The sequence below is a fragment of the Ascaphus truei genome, chromosome 11, assembly GCF_040206685.1.
Source record: "Ascaphus truei isolate aAscTru1 chromosome 11, aAscTru1.hap1, whole genome shotgun sequence".
Lineage (NCBI taxonomy): Eukaryota > Metazoa > Chordata > Amphibia > Anura > Ascaphidae > Ascaphus > Ascaphus truei.
The window spans coordinates 40,217,897-40,244,052 of NC_134493.1; the positions used below are offsets into that span (position 1 = coordinate 40,217,897).

Here is a 26,156-nt window from a genome sequence, read left to right on the forward strand (position 1 = left end):
GGTCTTTTTTTTTTTTTTTTACCCTGAATCATCTAAACAACCCCCCCATGCAACAAACACAAAATAGATTCTAAGCTTTTGGGTTTAATGGTACCTGCTATTTACGGCACTGTGTATACAGCTAGTACTATGCGAACATAGATTATTACTATTCCTGCAAAAATGAAAATATAAACATCCCATTTAAAAGCAACACTTTAATGATTAAAAAAAAATCTAATTTTTTCCCTATAATTTACTAATTTCGATTCGCTTTTATGCCGCAAAACAAACAACTCAGACGTGCTTGTCATTTTCTGGGTGGCTTCTACTGGTACCCAGAAAGTTTCAGTACAACAGGGTAGCGGGTGCGGTGTGTCATGCACTTCTCCCGGTCAATAAAAAGGCTGTTGGCCTTGTTGGTGATCTCCTTTTCAAGAGACATCCTTGTGTCTTCCAGGTTTCTCAGAGACTGCTCCGAATCCTCCAGCTTACGCTTTAGAAACTCGATGGATTCTGTGAGTTCTCCGACTTCGCTGATCAGCCTGAACATTCAAAACAAGATCAAATTCATACACGGCAGGTGCGAGATTACAACGGACACTGGGGTTTGGCTTTGTCAACATTACCAAGAACACTAGGCACACTTACTACTGAAAAATACACGTCAACTGTATATTAAGTATTAGTTGAGGCATGGGACAGCTGCACAGCAGAGGTTTCAGAGATCGATGAGCAGCATTTCAATGCACTGGCACAGTGACTAGCAGAATGGGACATTTGATCGCGGCCGTTTGCTGCTGCTTCTCTGCAGACGGACCTTGCGCCGCTGGAATCCCCGCCGCCGGCCACATTTAAGGTAAGTTTTATTAGTGGTTTGGGTAGGGGGTTAATATAAGGGGTTTAGTGGTTAGGGTAGGGGGTTAATATAAGGAGTTTTAGTGGTTAGGATAGGGGGTTAATATAAGGGTTTTAGTGGCCAGGGTAGGGGGTTAATTTAAGGGGTATAGTGGTTGGGTGGGAGGTTAATATAAGGGTTTTTAGAGGTTAGGGTAGGGGGTTAATTTACGGGGTTTCAGCAGTTAGAGTAGGGGGTCTCAGGGTTGGGGTTTTTAGACTAAGGGCCTACGGTAGGGGGTTTAACTTACTTTAGCGGCTGGCAGCTTCCGGTGGCAGAGAGAGAGAGTCACGGTAAAGCGCCGGAGGCCAAATGTCCTAGACCGGTGACTAGTACCTACATGAGCCATTCACCAAATGCAATAAACCAGGGGTGGGCAACTCCAGTCCTCAAGGGCCATTAACAGGTCAGGTTTTCAGGATATCCCTGCTTCATCACAGCTGGCTCAGTTAAAGACTGAGCCACTGATTGAGTCACCTGTGCTGAAGCAGAGACTGTTTGAGCCACTTGTGTTGAAGCTGTGATATACTTAAAACCTGGTGGCCCTTGAGGACTGGAGTTGGCCACTCCTCACGTAGGATATATGCTTTGCTAACAGAATCGGAAGAGTTAATACTGTGTTTGCTGAAGCAGCCGTTCTGGTTGTTTTCAGCTGAAAAAACCCACACTGAAGTCCATGGAGATCTTCGGCTGAAAACGGCCTGGATGGCGGCTTTGATCGATCTAGAACAGGGGTGCACAAGATTTTTCTGGAGACTTCGCGGCGATTTCTGAGGCCCTGTGCTCTTCCCCAAGGCATTTAAATTAAATGTCGGCTTCAGTGACGTGTCGCCATGGCAACGTGGCATCAAATGAGGCTGAGTGGTCACGTGATGTCACATGGCCTCGCGGTATAATTTGGCTCTTCAGACCAGGTTGGGGGGGGGGGGCGGTAGGGGGCGCAAGGCAAGAAGTTTGCACACCACTGATCTAGAATAACAGCCTAAGTCAGGGGTGCACAAACTAGGGGGCACGAGTTTTAGGGGGGACGCAGCGGTTACAGAGGCCCCCGTGCTCTTCAGCGCAAGGCCTCTGTAAACTCACTTACCAGGCTTCGGTCCACGCATCTCCATGGCGACGGGCGTCAAATGACGTTGTGTGGTCATGTAACTTGACGTCACATGACCTAGCGGCGTCATTTGATGCTGCATTAAAGGTAAGGGGGGGTGCGACTCAGGGGGAGAGCAGGCAGGGGGGCACAGCGCAGGAAGTGTGCGCACCCCTGGCCTAAGTGAAAAGATAGCCTAGCAACCCCATCTTGCTGGAAAATCTGTTCTCATATCAAAATGTTAATTCCATTCCTTTTCATCTTTTAGCAAACACGCTTTTGCCGATTCCAGTGTAGGGACGGACATATTGCAGAGCCCATTGTTGGGGGAAGGACACCTTTTATACACATTGCCCCACTTCAGAGAAAAGTCCATTCATTCGTTTCTAGAAGTGGCATAAAAACTACAAAAGAACTTCATTTTCAGAAGCGTTTCTCGCAGTTATGGCCAAATCCCGGTACTTGGGTCCAAGGTCTCACAGAAAGCACAAACGATGAATGTAAGAACTTCAAACTATACATCTAAAGTATTTCTAAAGAGGCCGCAGGATGACTTTATTGCCTTAAGTTGCCAGTCAGTGTGACATACTGCTAACCCCTTCATCGTCACCTCGGTAGCTGAATGTTCCGCTGCACATTTCTTTTGTAGTTATACTGTATGACCTCTACCAACAATGGAATCAAAATTCAATCTGAAAGGTTGCAATCCATATCAAATGTAGGCGACTTCTTCTCTTTGTGCGGCGGTGAATACATTCCCCTGAGCCAAGTTTTGTTTGTGCTGGGGATGTTTTGCATGCTATGTCAGTGTCTATATGAGAGGAGGAGCGGCACACTGAGTAAAGGCACTGACTTTATTAACAATAACACTGAGTTTGTAGCATGGGAACCTGGTTAAATTCCCGGTGTCGGCTCCTTGTGACCTTGGGTAAGTTAATTTATCTCCCTGTGCCTCAAGCACCTACATTATAGATTGCTAGCTCTGCAAGGCAGGGACTGTGTCTGTAACAATCCTATGTGCTACGTACTGTGCGCTATACTGTCACTGTGATGCGCTTAAATACCTTCTTAACATAGCTGCATAAACAAACATTGCAGCAGGCTGGCCCTCCATTCGTCAGGTGTGTAAGATATATGAAGGGAGGGACACCCCCGCCTGCCCCTCAAAAAAACAAAACAATTGTGTGTTTTTGTTTCTGCCCCTATGTTAAGCTGTATAAAGGCTGAGCTGGTGAAGTGACACAACCCCACAGTGCGGCTGTCTTTTCTTTTCTACTGTTACATTATTGGGTTGCAACAGGACACAGGCCAGAACAGGGGAACCGGCATGCTAGCTGAGAAGACATTGAATAACAAAACAGATACCCCGCGGATCAAATCTATTCTTCGTTACTACGTTCTTACTACAAAACAGGTTTCTGGGTATTCTTAATTTCAGCTCTGCATGTTTTAGTACGATCAAAGCCAAAGTTTCTTCTTGAACTGATTTTAACAGACACCGTAGAGTAGCTGGATCACGACTCACAGTCCCCTTGGAGTTTGTGTAGCTGTGTATGATTTGAATTGATGGGGACACATTATCAACCAGCATCTCATCAATCTTCAAAGACTTCAGCAATGTACACGGGTTGCTTATTACCTTGGGATCAGAATCTTCACTAAAAGGCAGGTGCCAGGAACTAAGGCTATCAAATCAATGCACAAGAGAGGTAATGTGTTCTGTATCCTGAATACTCACCTGAACTGCACAGGGTCTCTGCAGAGCTCCACGTTAGGCCTATAAGACCGCTGATACAGCCTAGTCTGAGCAACTTTCATTGGTGTCTCCTTGTCCTTGATAGCCTGCTTGAGAGCAGCAATGTTATTCTCTTGGCCTCCAATTTCTTCAAGCGTCTGTTTAGAAAGAAACCCCATTCATATGTTACTGATCTCTTCCTATTCTATTTCATCCTGGTTTTTTAATTTTAAAAACAATGTACGTGATGGAATATTTGCAGGGATATAAGCCTCCAAAATCCATGCTAACACCCCCCCCCCCCCCAAACCTTAATGGATCCAGTGATGCGGTTCAACCATACCCCATCCTGAGACATACTTTACCCCCACAATGAGCAGCCACTCTACCTTTTAGTTTCAACAATGCCCCTTATTCCTTCTAGACCACGGGTGGGCAACTCCAGTTCTCAAGGGCCATCAAGGGGTCAGGTTGGCTCAGCCTTCAACTGAGTCACTGATTGAGCCACCTGTGCTGAAGCAGGGATAGCCTTAAAACTTGACCTGTTGGTGGCCCTCGAGGACTGGAGTTGACCACCTCTGCTTTAGAGTGTAAGCTCTCAGGATCAGGGCTCTAATTACCTCCTGTATAGGATTGCGCCTGCCTGTCCCCGTTTGAATGTCCTTCAGCTTATGTAATTGTAATTGATGTCCCTCTTTACCTCCCCATTGTACCACGCCGCAGAATATGTTGGTGCTTTGCAAATAAAGGAAAATAATAATAGTCCATTCACAGTCAGGTTAACCCCTTCATTACCGGACGATTCTGTAGTGTATTGCAGTGTGTGTACGGACACCTCGTTTCATTAGTAAGTGACGGGCGGTGTGTGTTTTCATGGGGATAATGCCTGAACAGAATACAGAAAGGGGAAAAATGTATACATATATTTATATATTTAATGTTGCAGGTTTTTTTTTTATTTAATGATCTGTCATTCTGCCGTTGGTCTGAACACGTCGTCATGGAAACCAGAGGTAAATGTCGCACGGAAGGCAAAGAAAATATGGCAATAAATTAATTAAGATAAAAATATCTGCTCGGCGCACACAGAATTTAGGTGGCTTCTTCTCATCCCTGGTGGAGTTACAGATCACCGCACCTTGCCCTCTTGCTTCTGAACACCTTCACTGCGAGCGCAACTCAGTAACACACCGTAAGAGCAATGCATTGCTGAAGTCTCTGGCAATGAAGAGCTTACACATATTCACTTTAGATTTCCCTCTTGGAATTATTTGTAGATGATAAATATTGATGTATTGTACGTTTGAAAACCGCGACAGGAGAACTCTGTGGGAAACCCCCCCCCCATCTCCCCACCACAATCTCCTGAGAAGAAACCCCCATCTGCCCACCACAATCTCCTTGTTTGGATCCGTGATCCGCGACGCGCTCGGCGCATCCGGAACTTACCCCGATCCGTGATCGGACCCCCGCTCCTTCCATCATCCGTCATGCTTCCCTTCCACCATCTGGTATCAGCCGCCATCCTAGGGGCGCGCGGATGTAAATACCGTGTCATCTGGTCCCACCTCCAGGTTGCGCCTATGTGGTGACGTCATCGGCGCATAGCGCGCCAGCACCGCATCACTTATCATCAGGAATCTTCCCCACACCTGTCTCCTGTACCGGAACTGCCAATCACAGCCGGCGATACTGATGCGTCTCCACTTTGCCTCTTACTTCATTGGTTCCTGTTTCCCTTATATGCTCAGCCTGCCCCTGGCACATCGGCTGAGCATAAACCTTTGTATGTTCAAAGTGTTCACTAATACCCTTGCCTTGTACTACGGTTCCTAGCTCCTCTGTTTCTGACCTTGGCTACTCTTCTGTACTCCGCCCTCCTGACCCCGGCTACCAACGATGCTCCGCACCTCTTCAATCCTGACCTCTGCAAAGTACCACGACGATTCGCATCTCTCCAATCCGGACCACGGCTAAGTACCTGCAACGTTCCGCACCTCTCCAACCCCAAATTCGGCAAGAATCACTGACCATCCTTACCTCTCCAACCCTGACCCGGCTACCTCGACATGTCTACACTCCAGAAGCACCCACGCGGCTGTGGGTTGGTGTTCTATATCTATCCCCACCTCGGCCTCGCGGTCACTCCTTGTTTGTGGTGAGCACTCCGTTACACCCCTGCGAAGAAACCCCCATCTCCCCACAACAGTCTCCTGCGAAGAAACCCCCATCTCCCCACCACAATCTCCTGCGAAGAAACCCCCATCTCCCCACCACAATCTCCTGCGAAGAAACCCCCATCTCCCCACCACAATCTCCTGCGAAGAAACCCCCATCTCCCCACCACAATCTCCTGCGAAGAAAACCCCATCTCCCCACCACAATCTCCTGCGAAGAAACCCCCATCTCCCCACCACAATCTCCTGCGAAGAAACCCCCATCTCCCCACCACAATTCTTGCGAAGAAACCCCCATCTCCCCACCCCAATCTCCTGCGAAGAATCCCCCATCTCCCCACCACAATCTCCTGCGACGAATCCCCCATCTCCCCACCACAATCTCCTGCGATGAATCCCCCATCTCCCCACCACAATCTCCTGCGAAGAATCCCCCATCTCCCTACCACAATCTCCTGCAACGAATCCCCCATCTCCCCACCACAATCTCCTGCGAAGAAACCCCCATCTCCCCACCACAATCTCCTGCGACGAATCCCCCATCTCCCCACCACAATCTCCTGCGACGAATCCCCCATCTCCCCACCACAATCTCCTGCGACGAATCCCCCATCTCCCCACCACAATCTCCTGCGAAGAATCCCCCATCTCCCCACCACAATCTCCTGCGAAGAATCCCCCATCTCCCCACCTGCATTAAAGCTCCTCTCTGTTGATCGAAAGCAGCAGCAGAACCACGCAAATAGTTACGATAAGAGGAATACGTGTGAAGAGATATGGGGCCAACATCTTTTGTGAGAACCAATGTTATTCACTATTTATGAACTGAAGGCTCATCTGACAGCAATGCAATTACAAATTAATTGATTTCAACCTCAACCAACATTGGGAATACCCCACGTAGATCTTCTAAGTAGTGCAGTTTCTCTGCAGTTTACACCTCCTATTATTATTCTGAGCTGATATACAAAAAAAGGGACTTCATTTGTAAATCAGAAGTCCCCACTATGGCAGCTTGAACTTAGATAGTAAGCTCTCCGGGACAGGGATTTTGTTTCCTCTTGTTTGACTTTCTTGCGCTTATTGTATTATAATTCCCTGTATTGTATGGTCTTTGTAATGCGCCGAGTACACCGTGGGTGCTATATAAATAAAGATATACATACATACGCCTGTTCAGAGGCGTTGTGGCATAGAACCGTATTCCCACTTTGCAATCTTGATGAGGGTTTTGAAAAACCTATTTTTATTTTACTTTTGCTCAGCAGTGACTCTAACCTTTCTTATTATGATGTCGGACTCCAGAGCTGTCTGCTTGTACGTTTTGGGCTTCTTGGATGGAAGAAGATAGCTACAATTTCCAATATAGGAAAAAATGGGTTTGAACCAATGCATATAATATGATTTCCAAGAAACAATTAAAAAAAAAAAGAAGACTAAAAACAGAGCAATCAATATGTTTGAGAGTATTTTGAATGATTGTCTCTTTCAAAAGTTTTCGGCAGGGATTGCCTCATTAACATGTTTTAGCTGAAGGAGCGGCTCAGTAAGTAAAGACACTGACTGATAACAATGACACGGAGTGTGAATCAGGGGGACCTGCTTCAAATCCCGGTGTCAGCTCCTTGTGACCTTGAGCAAGCCACTTTATCTCCCTGTGCCTCGGGCACCAGAAACATAGTGTAAGCTCTATTGGGCAGGGACTGTGTCTGTAACATTCCTATGTCCTGCGTACCGCGCGCTATACTGTAATTGTGAAGCACTTGGAGTCCCATTGGGAGAAAGGCGCTCTACGAAATAAAGTTATTATTATTTCCCGGCCTATGTTCAGCCCCACACTGATGAATCCCAATGTTACTTTTGTCAGATGGTTTTCCAGTTTCTGCTTGGCGTCCTCCACCTCCTCGCAGCGCTTAGCGAAGGCGCTATCTACGGTGCAGCACTGAGAGCGCAGGTCCTCGGCAGTGTCCTGCAGGATGTTGTCTATCAGAGAACGCAGGTTGATGGACGCCATTCTCTCCCTCTCTCCCTTGTATATATTGTCATGGCTGTACTGGGCCCACGATTCTGGTGTGGAAGTGCTGAAAGCCCAAGAATGGACAAGGTGAGTGTCCGAGTCCTACATTTATTCGTTTTGTTTAAATCAGACTATTTATTAATATAGTTTTACATCATCACAATCTGAGGTTTGTGGCAGTTCTCCGTGGTATGTTATTGCATTGCTCATAACTCCAAGCAGCTCCCATTTTTCAGGGATATTTAAATTTTGTATAAACAATAACCCTATCAGTATTTGGAATGGATATGCAAGAAATTAACATGGTTGTTATTAAATTGGCTGGCTAGTACCCATTTTCTCCCTCCAAAGTAGGAGAAATGTGTATATATATATATATATATATATATATATATATATATGCAAATATAACTGTATGCTCATCTGCATGTCTTAGGCAGGTCTGCAACCCCGCCTTTCCCCATTATCACCCAGCATACAGCACTTCCACTGCAGCAAGGGATTCTGGGAAATGACATGCAAATGAGCACACAGTGTCACTTTTTGCCTCAATAACCATTTTTAACATGGTTCCCTATAGGCTTAAGCTTGCTGCATGGTCACAGCTTTGAGCACAGCCAGGGTTAAGGTGCATACCCAGAAAACCACCCACAGTTTATATATATATATATATATATATATATATATATATATATATATATATATATATATATATATTATAATCAGGACACCCTCCTATCCCCCTCTCCCCGGTCTCATAATGTGGAGTCGTGCATTTTATACACAATCGTGGTTATAGCTTGAAGCATGTCTTATCTTTTAATGGAAGTGGCTGATACACATTTGGAATATTTTTTTTATATCACAATTTTTTTGGGGGGTTTCTCTGAATTAATACAGCTGCTACAATTCTGCCCTACAGGCATGTGTTAGAAGTTGAAATATCATTCTGGACCTACATCAAAACATTAAAGACATTGTATAATATGTGATAATTTCACTACCCACAAGTCCACTTTTACATTTGCACCATACATTTCCGTGCTGGTGGACAAGTGAGGCTTCACAACTTTATTTTTATTCTATAATGTTCTTGTGCCACCTACTGAGCATTACGAGAAAACATAGACATCTCCCAATTATTCTGTATATAACGATGTTGTTGGTTAAGAAAATATTAGAGCATTGCAGTTTCTTTAAAAGTCTGTGTCAAAGTTTACTAAAGTTAATCAATGCTTAGTAAATCTGGGCCTAACTGTGATAATAATAGATATAGATAATAATAGAACGAAGAACGAGCAGTTTCAAAGATACATGTTCATAATGTTGACATGTATGTTGAAAACAGTTAGTCTTTTTCATAGACTTGATACTTCACAGCCCTCTATACATCTCATTCAAAACCTCATCACTTCTTGCAAACTCCACTGTCTTGTGGGCGAAAGCCTAAATGTTTTGACAGGCCGCTGTTTATGGGCAGTAAGTGGCATAGTGAGCTGCTCCCATCTGTTCCTTACTATACAACACTGAATCCATGTTTTCCGAGCATCACAGTTGTAGCGCTTGTCTATAGTTACGATGAGGAATAACGCATTTTTTTTATTAAACTGTCCCTACTCCCATGCTTGTTGCTGAGAGAGGTCAAGGCCAATTAAATGTAATAATCAGCCAAACTGTATTGATTTAAACTCCCCCCCGTAGCACCATTATTAGCTGCATGCATTAGCTGTTACTCAGGGGCGGCCAACTCCAGTCCTCAGAGGCTACCAACAGGCCAGGTTTTCAGGATATCCCTGATCAGCACAGGTGGCTCAATCAGTGACGAAGACTGCGCCACTGATTGAGCCATCTGTGCTGAAGCAGGGATATCCTGAAAACCTGACCTGTTGGTAGTTCTTGAGGACTGGAGTTGTCCACGCCTGTTCTAAAGTCAACCTCAAAATATTTTTTTCTTACTTGTCTTCATATTTAGAAGAGTTTGGATGGAATTGGATATCTGTGCTTTGATTATTGTATCTGCCACATTTGTCATCGATGTCGTAGGCTTCGACCTTATCTGACCAGTCCATCTCCAGAGTTTCCTTAGCGTCTCTATTCGCCCTGAAAAAGACAAAACATCACTTCAATGATTGTCCATTCACACTGTATTTAAATGCTGGGAATTTTAGTATCAACAAGACAAATAAGGTGCCGTGGGACAGATTGTTCCTAAATCACACATGTATTTGTTTACATGTAGAGCATGCAAAGGGCTGAAAAGAATATTTATTTATTTATAAAATATTTTACCAGGCAGTAATACATTGAGAGTTACTTCTCGTTTTCAAGTATGTCCTGGGCACAGAGTAAAACAAATAATACATGGTTACAAGTACAGTTACATAAATGAACAGGGTATACATTATATACAAGACATTGCGTGCACAGTTAAAGAAAATATATATTATGAGCGTATGAAACAGTTACAGACCAGGTTAAAATGCATTTTAACTACAGGTCAGGTATGCCATAAATGTATTCCTTTAATCAAGGGGTGCTAAACTCCAGTCCTTAAGCCCCCCCCCCGCCCCCCAACAGGTCAGGTTTTCAGGATAGCCCAGCTTTTTCGCTGTACAGTATGATTGTTTCCTGGTGATTGAGGTTTCATTTCTTGCTGGGTTTCCCATTGTTATGCCTTTACAAATAACAAGACTTTAAAGAAAATGACTTGTTCCCCCTGGTAATGGGGGAATGGTGGGGATGTTTACAAAGTGCATACTGTGGTTAAGGGCCAGTTGAAGCTATTGTTCAGATATGCACATAACTGCCTGGAAGTTTGTCTGGAATAAGCATCTTCTACTTAACTTGCTTTCTTCAGGTCCCAAACTGATTTCACACAACTTTGTAGCAAACCAAATCTAGACCGAACTCTACCAATCTAGAAACAGTATTTGCACATACTGTAAGCTGTACGTGTTCAATAGACCAATTAAGGACTTTTCATTGTAAATCTAATTCCAAAACGGGAGACTTTAATGAGGTATTTGAAACCATTGATAATGGTAACAAATTAGATTCAATCTAAACGAGTGAGAATTAACAGGCATGAGTACAAGGAGGGGAGAATTGAGAATGATGTCTCTCTTGGTAGGCTGGTGCACCTGTAGGCTGATTTTAAATGTATTAAACAAAGTATCAAATAGTTCATAGATTAGTAGTGCCCAGAAATTGTATCTCCCCTGTAAAACGTCTCATAGAGCCTCGAACATTCATGTTATCTATTCCCGTAGAGTTTAGAGAACTGAATCTCCTGAGTGGTGCTACAAAAATCTATATGAGTGTAGCGGTCATGTAAAATGCCTACAGTCATCTCTCCTGCTGGCAGTAAGGCCTGGTAAGTGTGGGCATGCCAGCAGTAATCATGGAGGTTTTCCCTCACACCCTGGTGGGGTGCTCTGTGTATGGCTGGGACTGGTCACATGCTCTGACTCCATGGTTAGTGATGTCAGAGGTGTGTCAGCCTCAGAAGCTTACATAAGGCACAGCACTGTGTTCTAAAGTTAGTTGCTGGAAAGTTCTACCTGAGTTGCTGTCTAGTTCAAGTCCAGTTGAGGAAGAGTTCTGTCAGTTATGATATAGTAACTCCATGGGAGGCTGTGTCCAGGGACCTGGCACAGGACAGTGATTCCTGCGGGAATAGTGAATCCCTGATCTAGGTGATATACCTATCTAAAGGGAGCACTGGCGAGATGAGCGGCTGAAGATACTCCTTGTGGAGGGCAGCTGCCCTGCCGTGTCAATAAAGATGAGTTCAGCCAGAAACCCTCTCGTGTATCTATCTGGAATGAGTGTACAGAGAGGAGCACCACGGAGGAGTTCCTCGCCAGGATCATCCCCTTGCGGACGCAGGGACCCTGGTGAGGTGGAGGCGCTGCACTGGAACTAGGTGAGACTCAGCACACTACCTCAGCTGCCTGTCTGGACGGGTCCTCCCCACACACCATCATGCGGGAGACTCAGGAGTCCTGTAGCCAACAGGTGCACCACCAGACATACCTACACTGTAATGGGGACCGGTTAGACCACAGGGGCCAATGTGAGATTGGGTGGGTCAGGCCGGGCCAGAAATACCGTTACATTTGGAGGCGAGCTGCTGAGATCAGATCTGTCATCAGGACAGGCTCTAGCTAGGCACACTGGGAAACAGGGAGAGTGTCTGCTGCCACTCTGTGCTGCGTAGGGAAGGACCTAGGGGCCTGAAGGGAGTGAGGGGTCTGGAGCGGGCTATAGCTGACCGAGTCACCTTGAGGCAGTGCTAGTTGGTAGGATGCCAGAAGGGACAGCCTGTTAACTTGGTCAAGAGTCCTGGAGAGGGTCTGCGCTAGGCTGACCAAGACAGGTAGACGCCCCAAGTACTGCATGGCAGAGCCAGCCAGAGTACCTAGCCCATTCCAGACACTCACCGTAGGGAGCACAGACTGAGAGGAAGGAGTCACAGCAGACACTGAGAGAGTGAGCCTAGCCTGAGGTAGTGCAACACTGGGTCACACCTAGATAAGGTACACATGTGGTGGTGCATCTGAAGCTAATCTTTATTGTACCGGTGTGGTGGCTGCCCCGCAGAGAGGAGCCCCATTGTACAATCAGAACGAACACAGTAATCCAATGGCGATGCAAAGCAAAATGGCGGCTCCCGCTTCCCTGGGAGACCGCGTGGGCCAGTTGCAGACAATGCGTACATTGCTAGACTTGCAGAGAAATTGGCCGGAATTGGCGCCAATGAAGAAACCCCGCCCTGTCAGGGGTAGTGGCGCGAAAGCTGTGGCCGCGCGGGAAAATGTTGCAGAAACCCGTCCGGGACTGGCGGGAAAACCAGAGCCCCGCCCCTACACTGTGAGTGACGCAGGGCAGAGTCAGGTCTATTCCTTCATAGAATGTGCCTCATTTCCGCTTTATCCCAAGGACAGATTGTTTGAAGAACTGCAGTCGGCCAAATCTGTTCTTCATAATGAAACCAATAGAACTGTAAGGTGCAGTCAAGCACATCCTCAAGGATTTGGAGTCTGGCTATCAGAGAACAGGAAGCTACCCTTTCTGTTGTGTCTGTGTATACAAAACCTATTGAGACTGCCTCTTAGTATGATCTATGACCCCAACCTGCTGCTACTAGACTACAAGGAGGTGTTCATAGAAGGGATAAGGTGTCTGCACAACACTTGTGTTACTTGTGACTTTTCAGGTGGTGAATTGGCGTGGGTACCCGAGTGTGCCTACTGCGGAGTACAGTTTCCAGAGCCAGTTGCAGAAAATGCTGCAAATGATAAAATTGCAGGAACTTGCCCGGGATTGGCGGGAACACCTAAACCCCACCCCCGCCAGCCGAGTGACGCTGTGCAGAGCCAGAGTCACTCCTTGAAAGAGTGTGCCGCCAGTCCTTTAAATTCCACCAGGGGGAGCGAGAGTTTTGAGCAGTCATCAGCCATTTCTGTTCACCAGGAGGAGGAGCCGGGACTCTATATCACTATGAGCCCTGCTGAAGTTCAGGCTGTCTTCAGGGAGAAGTTACCTAGTGCCTCCCATGACCAACACCCAGCTGTGGTGATGCCCCAGCCGGCGGACCACACCAGTGAAGCTGGAGATAAGGAATCACCTGCCCCGTTATCTATGGAACAGGAGAGACCACTGTGCAAAGTGTCCCCCGTAACCAGCACAACAAAGCGCGAGATAGACATTGGGGTATATCCCTATTTATTGCCAGGAGGCTCCCTGGTAGTCAAGGCGGGAGCGGACACAGCCATGCTGACGGCTGAAGCCCCGCGTGCGGCCTGCACCGAACCAGTTGATCCCGGAGAATGGGGATCGCTCCTAACGAGCAGAACGGAGCCTGAAGAGAAAGGGGTCTACAACCGCGGTGAGAACCCGGAACCTCACCGTCGGTCCCCTGCGGCAGTGCCACTCCCCGAGTCGGAGTTCGGCTCCTTGAAAGAGGAACAAGCGATCCTAACGACGGTGGTGATGCGCCTACCGGCGGACCACTTCAGCGGTGCTGGAAAAGAACCGGCACTTACCTGTGTCGCGGCGGAGCGGAGTCTCGTGTCGCCGGTGCAGAACCAACCCGAGAGGCGGAGTCCCACGGCCGTGGTGACTTACAGTGCGGAAGGAGGAGAGGATTCCATCCCGAGCCGACGGAGCGGTGAGATACATCCTTACCCTCCCCAGGCGCCGGTGGTGGCAACGGCGGAGGAAGGCCTAGCCCAGGCCCGAGCGGAGCGGAGAGCAGACCCATCACTTCCGGCGGCGGATGTCGTTGTGGAGGAAGAGATCCCGCTTGGGGATCCATCGCAAGATGGCGGAGTATCCGGTTCCGGTGATGACGTCACTTCCGGCGGAGGTAGCGGAACGACCAGAGAGAGAACCACAACGCCTCGGCGATCGGGCAGTGCTTCCCGATCACCTGTGTCAACAAAGAGCTGGCAGGCTGCGAGGAGAGCTGAGACGGGTGAGGCCCAACCAGCGGCACGTCCGCACAATGATACGGGACTATCCGAAGGCAGAGAGCGGGTCGGAACCCCGCGGATGCCCATTACCTGTCCCTACGCCCAAACCCATGCCCTAGATAAAGCCCCTGTCCCAGTCACCTTTTCCCGTGGGTCCACGTCCAGTTTGGGAATGTTGGGAGGGTCCCAGGGAACCGGTGAGGAACGGACTGGGGAGAGACTGAACAGCTATGCCTCTGATGGTGGGTCGAGGGGTGGAGGGCAGTTGGGAAAAGTATCCGAGTCCCGATGGGTATCTAGTGTGGCCGTAGTTAAGTCTCAAGTTAGCCCCAAACAAGAGAGGTGGTCTAGGCCTCTTTCATCAAGGACCTCTGGGGTAGCTTCTTGGGGGAATACAGAGGAGGGGGACTCACTAGAGTGGGGGTCTGAGGAACGTAAGGAGACCCGATGGTGGGCGGTGGGGGAATTTACACCGGCCCAGAAGAAGAGGAAGATGCAGGAACGATGGTTTCAGATATGTCAGCATAATATAGAGCCTATGGGGCCTGGGATATTATCTGACCCCGTGGACACAGACGAGCCCGTCATGGGTGTTGCCAGGAAGGGCAGGGAATGCCGAGTTAACCAGGAGCAGCCGGGCCGAGAGGGCTATTATAGCTAAGTACAAAGCGCCCCACAGGTTGGAGTACCTGTATGTCCCTGAACCCCTCATGGAAGGAGAAATTGAGTTTAAAATGGGTTCCACTGGTGAGGATAGGGGATATGGCACTGATGAGGAGGCAGGATCAGGGGAGAAAGATTGGGATCCTGGCGGGTTACATGAGAAGTGTCGCACAGAGGGTTACAGCATTGCTGCTTTAAGCCCCGTGGACCATGCTGTGCGCAAGCCACCGTAAGAGGGTATGGTAGTACCACTAATGGATACTCCATAAGGGAGTAACCCTGGTTGTTATACATCTATGTTAGGATGTATCTGTAATGTTTATGATGGAGATATGTACTGTATTCATTTGTACTGCATTATGAGAAAATTTGTGTGATGTTAATTATGTTTTGTGTTGCAGTGCTTCCTGGAAAGAGGTATGCAAATTTAGGTCCCAGCGAGTCGATGGGATTCACCAGGGGGAGAATGTAGCGGTCATGTAAAATGCCTACAGTCATCTCTCCTGCTGGCAGTAAGGCCTGGTAAGTGTGGGCATGCCAGCAGTAATCATGGAGGTTTTCCCTCACACCCTGGTGGGGTGCTCTGTGTATGGCTGGGACTGGTCACATGCTCTGACTCCATGGTTAGTGATGTCAGAGGTGTGTCAGCCTCAGAAGCTTACATAAGGCACAGCACTGTGTTCTAAAGTTAGTTGCTGGAAAGTTCTACCTGAGTTGCTGTCTAGTTCAAGTCCAGTTGAGGAAGAGTTCTGTCAGTTATGATATAGTAACTCCATGGGAGGCTGTGTCCAGGGACCTGGCACAGGACAGTGATTCCTGCGGGAATAGTGAATCCCTGATCTAGGTGATATACCTATCTAAAGGGAGCACTGGCGAGATGAGCGGCTGAAGATACTCCTTGTGGAGGGCAGCTGCCCTGCCGTGTCAATAAAGATGAGTTCAGCCAGAAACCCTCTCGTGTATCTATCTGGAATGAGTGTACAGAGAGGAGCACCACGGAGGAGTTCCTCGCCAGGATCATCCCCTTGCGGACGCAGGGACCCTGGTGAGGTGGAGGCGCTGCACTGGAACTAGGTGAGACTCAGCACACTACCTCAGCTGCCTGTCTGGACGGGTCCTCCCCACACACCATCATGCGGGAGACTCAGGAGTCCTGTAGCCAACAGGTGCACCACCAGACATACCTACACTGTAATGGGGACCGGTTAGACCACAGGGGCCAATGTGAGATTGGGTGGGTCAGGCCGGGCCAGAAATACCGTTACATGAGTATTATGTCATAAGCGGGAAAGAGACATGTCAATTTATAAAGACAATAGATGGATCAGACTCTGCGTATTAGTCCCTGTAATCATGTCCTGTTGCAGTCACTGAGGCTCTGAATCAGAGATATGAGCCTGCGGGAAAGAAACCACACACAGCAGCCCCGCCGTTTGAGCATCGCAGTAGGTAGGTGTAAACTAACCCGCAGCTCTAGATCCAAGCCGGTATCACAGTGTGTCAAAGTTTAAATGTCCATAATCCCTTGATCGGGTAGTAAGCTCAATGACAGCAGGCAACAAGTTGTGTACTCACAGAGCCATGATGCTTGTTTCTGCAGGTCTTTAGATCTTGGCGTGCATCCTGCTGGTAAACCGTGGTGAATAGAAAAAGAGAGATCAAGGGAGCACAGCGAATTTAGAGAACTGGAGGCAGGATCGTGAAAAATCAAATATATTGAAGCATGGTGCCCAAAGAAGAAAAATACAGGAGCACCTCTCTTAGAGGTGCTCCTGTATTTTTCTTCTTTGGGCACCATGCTTCAATAAATTTGATATTATTGTTCACGATCCTGCCTCCAGTTCCCTAAATTCGCTGTGCTCCCTTGATCTCTCTTTTTCTATGTTATCGTGTTCCCTCTGGCGTGGTCTTGTGTTCTAATGCAACGGTCCACAACCTTTTTGAAGTGAAACTTCTTAGCTGACGGTGTGTCTTGAAAAATTCTCATAGGGTAAAATAGTCTTCTTTGTAACACAATTTAGGCCTCGTTCAGGGTGCCGGAGGCAGGAGTTGGAGGGAGGGCGTTCACGAGGGCGGGCGGCAGTCTGCTGGGCGATGTGTGTTCATCCTCCCCAGCAGACTTTTTCAGGAGTTGAGGAGGCGGGGAGGAGGCGGGGAGGGGGCGGGGCTGCAGACGTGAGGTTAGGGATCCAAGTTGCAGTCTTGAAATCATTCTCAAGAATGATTTCATTGGCTGCCGAGGTCCCTGTGACGCTGCTGCAGCTTCAAAAAACGACTTGGTTTGTTTATTGAAACTGTAGCCAGCGTCAACTCCGTACTTCGGAGGCAGGGCAGCTGCTACCCTGACAACCAGTATTCAATTTGAATACATTGTGTCCCACGGCAGCTCGCACGTCAGCACGCCCTCCCTCCGAAGCCTGCACCCTGGACGAGGCCTTAAAACGGAAGTGAGGGACTGCGCATGTGCTGAGTTTGCCCAGCTCACCGGAAGCACATTACAGCTGCCTGTTGACTGGCTCCCCGGGCGCACAGAGCCACAGCCTGTAACCAACTCCCTGGGTCCTCCGGCCGGGACGTGTGGTGGGAGCTGGGCTGAGGTCCCGTCCCTAGGTCTCCACACACACACACTCACCTTGCACGCCCTGCAGCCAGAACATGCGGTGCACCACCAGGCCGGAGCTGCACCAGTACGGGCTGAGCTGCACGGTGCCGAGTACCAGCTCCCGCATGGTGACCCCCGGACTGCTCACTGCGGAGCACACGTGTCAGGGGGACAGCGTCATGACCACCATGCCACGCTATTACCCACAGAGTCTGAGCTGCTGCACATTGTTCTATTATACCAACACCTATACACACACACACACACACACACACACACACACACACACACACACACACACACTATAAAATATAGAATTGCAAATAGTAAAAAAAAAATTGAAAACCTCAAATGTATAATGAAAAAGGCAGAAGTGCACAACATGCAAGCTGTGTAGACATACCACTTCACATACATATAAATAAATATAATATAGCAACTGTAATTATTATTATTATTTTTTTTAAAGGGTTTCGTGCCGAGCACGAAATTGAATGAAAATGAAAGTATCAATGAAATTGTACTTTGATATTTATAATTTTGATGGAATAAAACACTTTTGAGAGTGACAAAACACACAGAAGTTTCACTTAACGTGCGTACTTGGCACCCCCCCCCCCCCTTTTTTTACACTGTGCATCCCCTTCTAGAAAATATTTGTTCTGCGAACCCCTAATTAATGTTATTGTCTATTCATCAGACTGTTGCTAACCAAACTGTATGACCGATCCCAGGCAGTATAGTGTCCTGAGCTTGTGGGGGGAACATACACTTAATATGGCCCCAAACTGCCCCAGTATGTGCAGACAGCATGGGGGGTATAGCTGTCACTCACTGTGGGAGCTCCAAGTCACGTCCCACAATGCCTTGCTGCTGTGGATGCAAAGGATTGTGGGGAGCGACTTTGGAATCTCCTGCTGTAATTGACAGCTACACCACCGACGCTAAGGTGCACTTTGGGGTCTAAGTGCGCAGTCCCCACAGGAACCCGCTATACTGCCTGGGATCCACCATTTAAACCCATTTTTAACGAACCACTTGAGGACACCTCACGAAGAAACCCCTGTTGGGAGTCGCTATTCTAATGCATCATTTGTCAGAAAGGTATGACCATGTGAGTGTTCATCCACAAAAGTCAAACCATACAAACACACTTTATATCATTGCGTACTTTCAGAACAACTCTATTTTACTGCAAAGTAAAATCGCTCTCCATCATTTGCTAGGACCGCCAAAGGATTGTTCAAAAGAATCTTTGGTCTAATTTTCCAAGACAGCATGTCACTATTTGTATTTGTAAGGATCATGGTATGAGATGAAAAAAACATTACATTACAAATACCGTCTGCCCATTCAACACACGCAAACTCTCAAAGCTTAGCTTGGCTCTAACGCTGGGATTCACTAAGGTCAGATGTGGGTTCTCGCCCCCCTAATCCGATCAATGACTTTCATAGCTGTTAGCACTGGATTTGATACCCTGCATCAGAGCTTAGTAACTCTAACTGAATTTGCCCCTAAGAGTGCTATAAAATATAATAACTACTGCAAAATCCTACATCATTGTAAATAGAAGCTGAATGTTGGAAGAATATTGTTTGTCAGGCACAGTTTATTTTTATTCTAACCACACTAACAAATCAATAGAAACGGTTCCCTATAATGAGATACATGAACTGGTACGAAATACATTGCAACCACAAGGTTTCTTGGCTCTATAGGGGTGAAAATGTACTTGAACGTACTAAGCCAGGGGTGGCCAACTCCAGTCCTCAAGGGCCACCACCAGCAGGTCAGGTTTTCAGGATATGCACAATAGGAAGTATAGCGCACAGCCAAGAGAGTGGGTCAAAAAGTGTATCCAAAAATTAGCTTTATTCGTCCATTAAAAACGGAGGTCTGACAATCCTCCTACATGTTTCGTGCAATAGCACTTTATACTTGATACCAGTTCTAAACGTACTGAAAAGGGCTTGAAGATTTATTTATAATCTTGCTTTTGTTTAAACTTCCCATTGATGTCACCTTTTCCATCCCTGAACATGATGCATAATGAGAGAAGGAGTGGCTCAGTGAGTAAACAGGATTCACGAAGGAGAAATGGATCACTACTACAAAAGAACAATTGCTAGAGAGTGGGTCCCAAAATAAAAAGGTTAAATAGATCAGAGCATGGTTAACAAGAAAAACGAGCCCTCAGGCCCCCCACCAACGCGTTTCGAGCTTCCGCTCTTTCTCAAGGTGTAAAGTGAGTAAAGACACTGACTGGCACTCTCAATTTATCTCCCTGTGCCTCAGGCACCAAAAACAAAAATTGTAAGCTCCACGGGGCAGGGACTGTGTCTGCAAAATGTCTCTGTAAAGCGCTACGTAAAACTAGCAGCGCTATACAAGAACATGCTATTATTATTATTATAAGGCAGGAAGATATCTATATATCTAGGTGGTGACGTCTGCGGGAGGGATCAGTGAGAGAGTGGTATTGTTGGTACTTTGTATCTGTGTTCTCTGCTACTGACTCAATTTTATTGCGATTGCATCCAGGTTCAGCAGCTGTTTACCACTCGGTGGTTAAAGGTCCAGCCTGTCTCTATGCTGTGGTTCATTTATGTCAGTCAGTCTCATGTTTGTCAGACATGAAGTTGCATTTAGTTGTGTTTATGTTGACACTTACTATCAGGACTGGCAGCCTGCTGGCAAAAGCTAGTCAGACTCCTCATGACAAATGCTTAGCAATTTTCAAGCTCATTTGTAAATGGTAGTTTGTGTTACATTCCGAATACAGCTGTTTTGCAGGAGATATTACATTCACAGTATTGATTATATTTGGACGGCATGTCCACTGACCACAGTATCATTGGGATTTTTGCTTATACCAATTTAGCAGAGTGTTTAGTATCAGCTGCTTCCTGGTTTTTATATTCCAATTAGCTTTACTGAACCATTATCTGTGTGTTGTGTTTGTTAACGTCATTGGGCGTAGAATCAATCCACGTACCACCAACCTGTTATTGTGTTGCGCTAACAGTGATAATCAACATCTTATGAGATTAGAATATAATTACGTATACCAGTTAGACACTGTCTTGTGCTATTTATAACAATACAGGTTGGTTTGATCGGTATGCTACGCCACATGCCGCACAGCACACTTACAGAGGTATAGTGTTTTGAGTCCTTATAGCAGAGAACCTTGCTCCCTATTATAGGCTAATTCGGTGTAAATTGGCTTTGCTGGTTTATTTCAGGCATAGCCTACAGCATTATACACCGTAGCCCTCTACCATTTCTCCACTCCCTTCCGCTATAAGTACATTATATGTTGTTACTATCAATTACTCTGTGTTTAGAACCTATTTTAATGTGTGATTAATTAAACGTTAAGTTTTAATCGCCCAGGAGTGCGCTCTCAAATGAGCTTCTAGTTGTTAAGCGTTGGCACTAAAATGCCTTCACTCTCCAGCTGTTGTTAGATATCTATATACTAATTCTGTGCTAGGCCAAAAAAATGGGGGCTAAAGAAAATCTTTTATAAGGTGGTTCATGTTCATTGTGGTTTTTATAAACAGATAATATTAATTTTCTACTGAACAGAGATACAAATCTATATTGTTGTATGCAAGTTTCTCTCCTGCCATGAAGAAAACACCCTGCATGAATACTTTTAATCTTGGTCCAGTATAATGTAGCCATCTTCCATTGTGAATATTTCACCACCAGATGTCAGCATTTGGCAAGGAATGGCAACCGCAGTGCTGTCCATAGCAACCCGTATCAAACGTAACACTTGCTATATAAGAGAATCGACCAGGGGTCGTTATATAAGAGACTAGACATGGGGTCGTTATATAAGAGACTAGACCAGGGGTCGTTATATAAGAGACTAGACCAGGGGTCGTTATATAAGAGAAATCGATCAGGGGTCGTTATATAAGAGACTAGACCAGGGGTCGTTATATAAGAGACTAGACCAGGGGTCGTTATATAAGAGACTAGACCAGGGGTCGTTATATAAGAGAAATCGATCAGGGGTCGTTATATAAGAGACTAGACCAGGGGTCGTTATATAAGAGACTAGACCAGGGGTCGTTATATAAGAGACTAGACCAGGGGTCGTTATATAAGAGAAATCGATCAGGGGTCGTTATAGAATGACCCCTGGTCTATTCTCTTATATAACGACGCCTGGCCGATTTCTCTTATATATCTAGGCGCCAAAACAAGTCGTTTACATCCAATGAAAGTGCCTATACCGCAACCGACGGTCACTGTACTGCAAAGCGAACGGCTGGCGAAGAGACTGAGAATGTGTTTTTTTTGTTGCGATGGCCATGTCACGTGAGCGGTTCAGCCAATGAGGGCACTTGGTATAATCAAGGGCTTAGAGAATAGACCAGGGGTTGTTCTATAAGAGAATAGACCAGGGATTGTTATATAAGAGAATAGACCAGGGGTCGTTATATAAGATAATATGACCAGGGATCTTTATATAAGAGAATAGACCAGGGTTCGTTATATAAGAGAATAGACCAGGGATTGTTATATAAAGATCCCTGGTCATATTCTCTTATATAAGAGAATAGACCAGGGATTGTTATATAAGAGAATAGACCAGGGGTCGTTATATAAGAGAATATGACCAGGGGTCGTTATATAAGAGAGTAGACTAGGGGTTGTTCTATGAGAGTAGACCAGGGGTTGTTCTATGAGAATAGACCAGGGGTTGTTCTATGAGAGAGTAGACCAGGGGTTGTTCTATAAGAGAGTAGACCAGGGGTTGTTCTATAACAGAGTAGACCAGGGGTTGTTCTATAAGAGAGTAGACCAGGGGTTGTTCTATAAGAGAGTAGACCAGGGGTTGTTCTATAAGAGAGTAGACCAGGGGTGGTTCTATAAGAGAGTAGACCAGAGTTGGGCAACTTCACTCCTCAAGGACCAACATGTCAGGTTTTAAGGATATCCCAGAACCACGGATTGAGCCACCTGTGCTGAAGCAGGGATATCCTGGAAACCTGACATGTTGGTGGCCCTTGAAACCTGGAGTTGCCCAACTCTGGAATATACGGTATTGTAAGTGGTAAGAGAAAGCGAAAAACAAGGTTTATTACAATGGGAACCTCTATGAATATTGTAGATTGTAACACATTTCCTATTATTCCATGAATATCTTAATGTCTGTTTTTATGTTTGGTGACAAAACGTCAAATTTTACATACAGTATCTTGCAATAGAACCTGTGATTGTCTATATAATTTGCAAAGTAATAACATAAATGCAAAAAATGAGGTTTAGCAATGTTGTGTTGTATGATTACATGTATTTTAGAAACTAACGCTTGCTAATATTTCAATAGTATGTATGTGCAAATCTTCTAACAAATATCTTACTATATTAAAAAAAAGGTGGGGGGAGGGCGAGAGAGAGAAAAATTAAAAAATAGGTGGAGGGCGAGGGAGAAAGTGTAGAAAAAAAGTCAAACCCATCATTATTTTGCAGAGGATGAGGTAGGAACGCATGGGCTGAGCTCTAGTATCCTAAAAAACACACACACACACACAAAGGGCCGACATTGGTCAGTGATAATCAGACATTATTTTTGGTGTGTATATGCATTTTATGTGTGTAGGGAACATAAAATAGGTACATTTAGTCAGTATACCAGTGATTACATACAATAGTCTTCTTTTTCCAAAGATGAACTTTGGTAGAGAGCATCTGCCCAACACATCTACACAGATATAAATCTAAAGCCCATATCCACAAGAGGGCGCTAAGCTTTAGCAAGCTTTTACTCCCATTCATATGGGAGGTAACTCCTCTCCAGGCACATGTCAATACTTGGGATCCTGTGAAAAAACTACTTTGCAATACATTTGAAGGGAATTGGGAATGCCTCCTGTTATCCTAAATAGCTATAATAATGGTTTGTTTCCTTCTTCCATAATGGCCATGCCACCCTGGCAATGAAAACAATGTAATGGGACCAGATATGGGAAGAAAACAATATTAATAACCACATTCACTAGAAGAAGCACAGTGGTCCATATTTACTAAACTGTAATGCTACTTCATAAGAAAACTTCCAGCACCGGAAGACACCTTGCAGTGCATTCAAGTAAATGGGCAATATGGGGTCTTTCAGTGCTATAAGCTGTCTTATGGAACAGTGCCAGTTAGTAAATATGGTCTTTTATACCATGTAAAAGCATAGAATATATTCTTTAGTCAGCTTTGCAGCTATGGCACTCATACCGTATCTGCTGAACAGTTTGCTCCAGCGTCCTTTTCAGCAGTCCTTGAACATTTCTGATCAGTTCGACTTCCTGGATAAGAAGTTTAAATCATCATTATCCTCCTCCATATAACAAAATGCTGTATAGTTCAAAGACAGGAGGAGCCTTGCTACCTAGTTCAGCAAACTAGTTTAAAAAGTCATACATAGTGATTTATAACACTTTAAATTCTATTGTATATAATATACTCTCAAATCTTTACTCCAATGCTAGTGTGTGTGTATAAATAGATTTTGATGATAGAGTGACAGATTATATAGAGAGTGATAGGGGAATAGATAGACACGAAGATGGCAAGATGGCGATTGAGAGATACACAGATAGATGCATAGATAGACTGATACACTGTCAGATACACAGATAGATGGATACAATGTCAGATACACATATAGATGGATACACAGAGAGATTGATACACTGTCAGATACATACATATGGATAGATAGATAGAGATAATAGAGCCCCCCCCCCCCCCCCCCCCTCACACTCAGACATGATCCTTTACCTTCAGCAGCTCCACCTCCACCTCGTCCCTGACCAGCTCACCCCCCACTCTCCTCTCCCGGCACTGCAGGTTGTCCGTGGCGATGCTGTAGGGGATATCGGTGGCGTCCAGGGCCCTCTCCAGCCTCCCCTTCTGCTGCAGCAGCAGCTGCGTCTCGGCCGCCAGGTCCCCGATCTCCCGGCCCAGCTCACACTTCCAGAAGTTCACATCCTGCAGCCTCTCCCCCAGCTTCTTGGTGGCGTCGGCCTGGCCGCGCTGGGCCCGGGCCTCGGTCTCTGCCGCCAGCTGCTTGGCCTCGTGCCTCACCTTCTCCGAGCAGTCCCGGTCGGAGAAGGCCTGGTAGTAGGACGTGTAGTTGCCCTGCTGCCATTCCTCGGGCAGGTACTTGGCCGTGCGGAAACCCGCCGTGGCCAGGCCGGAGGAGGAGTGCGGGCCCGTGTTGTAAGCCACCTCCACCTGGTGGGCCGGAAGGCTCTCCACGGGGACAGTCTGCGGGGCCGGCGGGCGGGAGACTAGCACCTGGGCGGACATGGTGAGAGCCAGCACCTAGGATGTGTGTGTGTAAAGAAGCGGCGAAGCAGGCCGCCGTTACCAGGGCAATGCAATGCTGCGTCCTGTTGCTGAGAGACCGGTTGCCAGGCAGCGGGCAGCCAATGGAGGACGAAACCGGGCAGCCAATGGGAGAACGGAACGGGGCAGCCTCATGAATATTGAGTTGCCCTCATTAAGGTGGCCACGCCCACTCTGCAGTGCGCTGCCAGAGAGTGAGAAGGGATCCCAGCCATTGAGCAGACAGGTCAGGGGTTAATGTTTCAAAATAAGGAGAACTGTCATGGTTTGGATTCTTTCGAACACTCCAAAGGGAGTGATGATAGGAACGTTGGGGTTATTACCATTTCTCAAGCAAGTCAGCCACTGGGTGTGGTACCTGGTAGGCCATGTATCTGGCACGTGACATCATACTGGTGACATAACATAAGGAGAGTTAGACAGCTCTAAAGTTTACACAGAAAGTAGACAAAGAGAAGGAGAGAGGCGGAAAGAATTGGGGAGATCAGAAGGTATTAAAGAAAAGTGATGGGGGTGAGAGAGAGAAGGGAGGGGGGAGGTGAGAGGAGGGAGGAAAGGGAGAAGGAGGGGGAGTGGGAGGGAGAGAGACCTATGCAAAGCCGCGCTTTATGACGCCAGAGTAGAGATGAGCGAAACTGTTCGTAATCCGTACCGTGGTGTAAAATCCGCCGACTAATTGTTCCAGTTTCAATCCGTGCAGATTAAAGCAAAAAACACCATTGGATACAACCCGCTGGTGGATATTACCAATCCGCGATTCCACAACCCGCTGGTGGATATTACCAATCCGCGATTCCACAACCCGCTGGTGGATATTACCAATCCGCGATTCCACAACCCGCTGGTGGATATTACCAATCCGCGATTCCACAACCCGCTGGTGGATATTACCAATCCGCGATTCCACAACCCGCTGGTGGATATTACCAATCCGCGATTCCACAATCCGCTGGTGGATATTACCAATCCGCGATTCCACAATCCGCTGGTGGATGTTACTAATCCGCGATTCCACAATCCGCTGGTGGATGTTACTAATCCGCGATTACACAACCCGCTGGTGGATGTTACTAATCCGCGATTACACAACCCGCTGGTGGATGTTACTAATCCGCGATTACACAATCCGCTGGTGGATGTTACTAATCCGCGAT

The 26,156-nt window shown here is 46.6% G+C and overlaps 1 protein-coding gene across 1 annotated transcript; it reads right to left on the reverse strand.

Annotated features, from left to right (window-relative positions):
* Positions 1 to 182: 182 nt before the first annotated feature.
* Positions 183 to 25,072, reverse strand: TEKT4 (tektin 4). The gene is made up of 6 exons (XM_075565790.1): positions 24,433 to 25,072; positions 23,887 to 23,957; positions 9,850 to 9,993; positions 7,735 to 7,957; positions 3,703 to 3,857; positions 183 to 524 (listed from the first exon to the last, which is right to left on the reverse strand). Exons 1-6 carry the CDS (start codon positions 24,961 to 24,963, stop codon positions 308 to 310), a joined length of 1,341 nt encoding a protein of 446 aa, XP_075421905.1. The 5' UTR covers positions 24,964 to 25,072; the 3' UTR covers positions 183 to 307.
* Between the last annotated feature and the right edge of the window lie 1,084 nt (positions 25,073 to 26,156).

Bases quoted from the DNA above. Each gene is read 5' to 3' on its own strand.
- TEKT4 (XM_075565790.1), bottom strand. From the start codon at position 24,963: ATGTCCGCCCAGGTGCTAGTCTCCCGCCCGCCGGCCCCGCAGACTGTC. The intron at 7,958-9,849 runs GTAAGAAAAAAA...TTGGGCTTTCAG, and splicing joins TCTTCTAAATATGAAGACAA to CACTTCCACACCAGAATCGT. The intron at 3,858-7,734 runs GTAACATTGGGA...CTTTCTAAACAG, and splicing joins TGGAAAACCATCTGACAAAA to ACGCTTGAAGAAATTGGAGG.